The sequence below is a fragment of the Rutidosis leptorrhynchoides genome, chromosome 7 (assembly GCF_046630445.1).
Source record: "Rutidosis leptorrhynchoides isolate AG116_Rl617_1_P2 chromosome 7, CSIRO_AGI_Rlap_v1, whole genome shotgun sequence".
NCBI lineage: Eukaryota > Viridiplantae > Streptophyta > Magnoliopsida > Asterales > Asteraceae > Rutidosis > Rutidosis leptorrhynchoides.
The window spans coordinates 143,774,162-143,779,334 of NC_092339.1; the positions used below are offsets into that span (position 1 = coordinate 143,774,162).

Sequence of the window (5,173 nt, forward strand, 5' to 3'; positions counted from 1 at the left end):
ACATTGAACATAGATTTTAAGGAATCTCAGAAACGTTTTGAAATATGCAAGAGCAGGAGCAGCGGTGGATTATAAAGGGAGGGGTGTGCCAAGGCCCTCCCAAAAACTTAATTTGTTACCATAATTTTATACTCCATATAATAATTAGGTTTTTACCATAAAATTTGTATAGTAGGGATTAAAAATTTTATATATGGGCCCTTCTGATACTTTAAGAAACGACTTTGGCCCTCATGGTAGTTTCGTTCAATATCTGCCACTGTGCAGGAGATCAGTGGCGGAACTTGAATCTTATTACCTGGTGGACGAGATTGTCAATTCATGAAATGTTAACAAAGAAAATCACTATATAAGTAAAACATTAGATAAGAAATAAAAATAAAATTTAAACTGATAAATACAAAAGGTGTACTTTATATATGAAAGTAACATCATCATCAGTTAGCACTTCACGATTAGCATCTCAAAAGAACCAAAAGAACCAAAAAACAACTGATTAAAGAACAAAGTACAAAGACTACAATTCAGCCCGACGACCTTTAAGGTCTTTAAATTCATCGATTATATCTCCTGAATCAAACCTTTCAGCGATATCTTTTTCTATGTAAACCACCAAGTTATCCGCAAGAAAGTCATCGGACATCTTATTGCGAAGTCGAGTTTGGCACAACTTCATTGCTGAAAATGCCCTCTCAGTTGTAGCTGTAGAAACCGGAAGTGTTAAGATGAGTCGGAATACTCTATCGATCATAGAATATACCTCACACTTCTGAGTTTCCACAAGGATTTTGCATAGTTCAGCAATAGTAGTGGCACCCATTAGCTTTGAGTTATTTGAAAATTCGATTTTAAAAATCTCCAACTGATATCTCAACTGAATCATCTCGTGTTCTGTAAAATCAGCAGGATAATACTTTTTAACAAGATGACAAATCTGATGTGTATCACAAACTTTAGAGATTCGTTTTGGAACTAAAAGAGAAGCAAGAGTTAACAACTCCATGGCGTGATCATCAAACCTACTCGCCATCTCATTCAGTTGCTTGTCTAATGTGCAAATAAATATATCAACCTTATAAAAATGCTCAACGCTCACTTGATTGTCTTGTCCACGAGGGCGATATCGAGTAGACTTATATGGGGCTTTAAAATCTGGCACATTCACCTTATGTTTATCACAAAATATTATTACTTGTTCAAGTAAAGAGTCCCATCCCGAATTTCTGAAATTGTTAAGACTTTCCTTTGTAGCTGAAACAAGATGAATAGCATTACCAATGTCTTGAGATTTCTATTGCAAAGCCTGAGATAAAGTATTAGTCATTCCCATTGTTTCCTTTATCAAGTGCAGAATAAAAACAAACTCAAATGATATCATATAATCATAAGCTGCAGCAGCATCACCACGTTGTGAATAACATCCATCTTCAATTATACTCTTAAGAACTGCAAACGTAGCACCATACATATCAATCAAGCTACATACTGAACTGAAATGAGTACCCCAACGCGTGTCACTAGCTCGTCTTATAGTTTCAACTTGGGTTTTACCTTTGCCGGATTTGATTTCACCGAGTTCCAACAAACATTTAATATCATCCGCCTTAGCTTTTTGTAACTCATCGTGACGTTTACTTGAAGCGCAAACAACATTAATAATGCAAGCCAACTTTGTGAAAAAATTTTGGACAGGAATAACTTCTCTTGAAGAAGCAACTAACACAAGCTATAATCTATGAGCAAAGCAATGAACATAGTATGCATAAGGACAATCCTTAGCAACAAGTGCTTGTAAACCATTCCATTCCCCTCTCATGTTACTCGCACCATCGTAACCTTGGCCACAGATTTTTGTAGTATCAAACTGGTAATGTAATAATTGATTCCACAACTTTGTTTTAAGGGTTAATGAGCAAGTATCATAAACATGTACCACACTTAAGAACCTTTCTTTTATCAACCCATCTTTATCAACAAATCTCAACACGATAGCCATCTGCTCTTGTTGGGACTCGTTAGGTGCCTCATCGACCATGACACAAAAGTAAGAATCACCAACTTCATGCCGAATCTATTTTCAGACATTGTTTGCAAGAATACTTAAGATTTATTTTTGTATCAATCCCGAAGTAAACTTTGAATTGTAAGGAGCATTCCCTAACACAACCTTAGCAAGTTCATCATTATATGAAGCTAAAAGTGTTAACATTTCAATAAAATTGCCACGGTTTTTTGAGTTTGGAGTTTCATCATGTCCTCTAAAAGCGATAGCTTGGAATGACAACCATCGAACTATATCAATGGAAGCTTTCAATCGTGTACGATTCTTCACTTTCTTCTCGGCACTTTGCTTCTCTATAATATTTTCAATGTGTCCCTCCTGATTTAACAAACTTACACTAGAAGCCACTGCCTTTCTATGTTGAGAACTTCCAAAATGTTTAAGAAATGAACAATTTTTTCCGTTAACTTTATTCCAATTGTCAAATCCCGTAACGGTAAATGCATCATAACCATGACGAATATCATGTTTGTCACTAAACAAGAAACAAAGAAAGCAATATGCACAATCTTTCGTTATAGAGTACTCTAACCAGTTTGGGAATATTTTAAACCACGCAAATTGAAATCTACGATCTTGTTTTCCTTTTGCAGGGTACTTTTTAAGATGCACTTGAAGAGGTCCAAAATTCAAATATTGTCGCCTTATTTGTTCTCTCAGATTAACTGAATATTCCCACATTTGTTTTCTCTTTCCCGCGTCTCTTTCCATTGAACTAATATCGATATGGTTTGTATTTTGCCTTAGAATTTCAGAATCATTTGGTTCCGCTTCTGGTTGGTTTCGTTCTTTTGGCGCACTTGTTGAAGCTTTGAAACGTTTCTTTCTTGATTTACATATTGAGTTGGTTCATCACTCCTCTTAGAAAAAAAAAGAAGTAATCTTTTTTGTGTTCTTCATGGATTCTACTGTAAATATTAAACATTCATATGTTATATTAAATCTCAAATTAAGTCTCCAAATTTCTGTCATTAAGTAGCACTAATGTAGCTTCAAAGTCAGTAAGTAGAAGTAACCTTGAGTTCTTTAATAACAAACAGTAACGTATGTACCTCTGTGATGTGGCTCTACTTCTAAATTTTTTAACAAATATCAACATGGTCCATGGAGTTCTTTAATACTTCATTAATTTGTTAAAGACTTCAATAACATACTATAAACAAATAAACAATAACTGTGAAATCATTGAACATAAAATTAAATATTATTACTTCGATGAAGACTTCAAAATCACTATATTCACTATATCATTTTATTATAAAGCTAACAAACACAATCAATGAATCACATAAATACAATACACACTAATAACTAATTAAAACATAGTACAATGTCAATATAGGCTCGATTGTTATTAAATTAGGGAAAAAATATCATATGATAAAGGGAAAATTGTTTGAAAATACATTGAACTTTCACCAAATTCCTATTGTATGCATCCAACTTTTAGATATCATATTGTATGCATTCAACTTACTAAATTGTTATATTTTATGCATTAAGTAACTTGTAGAAAAGGTCTCAATTTAATATGTAGAAAAAAGTTACGTGATTGGTCCTTCATGTTTTCCGAATATTGCACACTTGCCACTAATATTTATTTTTGACGCAGATAGTCCTAACATTCTCCTTCATCTTCCACACCCATCTTCATCTTCATCATAAAAAAGAATCACCAAACATTGAATTTTACCATCGGAATATAACGTATTGTTGTTTCACGAGCAGAACTATCAATAATTAAAAGATGAAAAAAATCATAGCACACAGGAATGAATCACCACAAGAATGAATCACCAGATTATTGCCTAAACAAACATGCTCAATTATAAACTGTTTGTTAAAAAAGCGTCAGTTTTTTAAAAATGAGAATATATATATATATATACAAGAAAAGGTTCCGTTAATTGTTTGTTACCATATCTGCATCTTTATCATCATCAAATATTAGCTTCTGTACCAAAAAAAAATTAGGTGTTTCTTATTGTGTAAATCAAACACCAAATTGAACTTAGATCCTTGTTCCCAAACATTAACCTAAGCTTGGTGATCATTGATATTGAATTAACAAGCTCGAATTCATGGAGTTTCAACTCGTGTTCATCAATATGTGAAAAACCAAGCGTTTTGGTATGTGGAACAATTCAGAATCATTTAGCGAATAGTAAAAATTGAAAAGTTGGTCACAATCATCGTGTGAACGTTTCTGCAAAATTTCAGATTCTGTCTCTCTGATTTCATCATCAATCCGTCAGTCAAAGTTCTTGGTAAAAAGTCAACTACTTTTTCTTGAATCAAATTCGAGTGCTATGAGATGTTTCAGGTTATGATAATGTATTTTGAGCATTAGTTGATGATTTTGCAACAACTTTGGTGTTGATCTCAGATTCAGAAAACGTCCAGATTTCAAAATCGATTTTGATGTTCATACATAAACCGTCACTACTGATTCTACAATTTTTTGGAGATGAAATGATGTTTTGGATCTTGATTTATATCACAAGATGATAATCACAAGTTTTTCAATTTATTACAGCTGATTTTAATCATCAATTGGAGAGCAAACATGAGGATCAATGACATCAAATATAGAGTTTTTTTTTTTTAAATGTTCGGATCATAATACAACCTAAGAAATTATTTTTACAATCGCAAGTTTTTCAGTTCATATTATTTCTTAGGATTTGAAACATAAGAAACAGCCATCCAAATATATGGTTTGTATATTATGTTTTGTGGCACAATCATTTCTTCTTTGTAGACAGTTTGTTCGATTCATATGTGTATAAAGGAATTTGGTAAAGAAGAAAGAAGATATGTACTTATGACTTAATTTCCCCCTCATGTTTTGAAAGGAGAACAGTTTTAGCACAGGGACTATTAATATAATTTACTCTAAACATAAATGACTAAAATGCAATTCTTACAAACATGAGGGACAGTAATGTAATTTTTTTAAAAATGAAATTGAAACGACCTGAAGTTTAGCTGCTATAACAGGTTAAACACATACAATACAACAATTTAAAAAGTTGAATGCATACAATAGAAATTTGATGAAAGTTCAATACATTTTCAATCAATTTTCCCTATGATAAATTGTAGTTGGCT

At 32.6% G+C, this 5,173-nt stretch overlaps 1 protein-coding gene across 1 annotated transcript; it reads right to left on the reverse strand.

Moving 5' to 3' along the window:
* Positions 1 to 517: 517 nt before the first annotated feature.
* On the reverse strand, positions 518 to 2,773 carry LOC139859664 (uncharacterized). The gene is made up of 5 exons (XM_071848444.1): positions 2,168 to 2,773; positions 1,934 to 2,071; positions 1,552 to 1,726; positions 1,361 to 1,446; positions 518 to 1,291 (listed from the first exon to the last, which is right to left on the reverse strand). The coding sequence occupies exons 1-5, from the start codon at positions 2,771 to 2,773 to the stop codon at positions 518 to 520; spliced, it is 1,779 nt and encodes a 592-aa protein (XP_071704545.1).
* Positions 2,774 to 5,173: the final 2,400 nt, after the last annotated feature.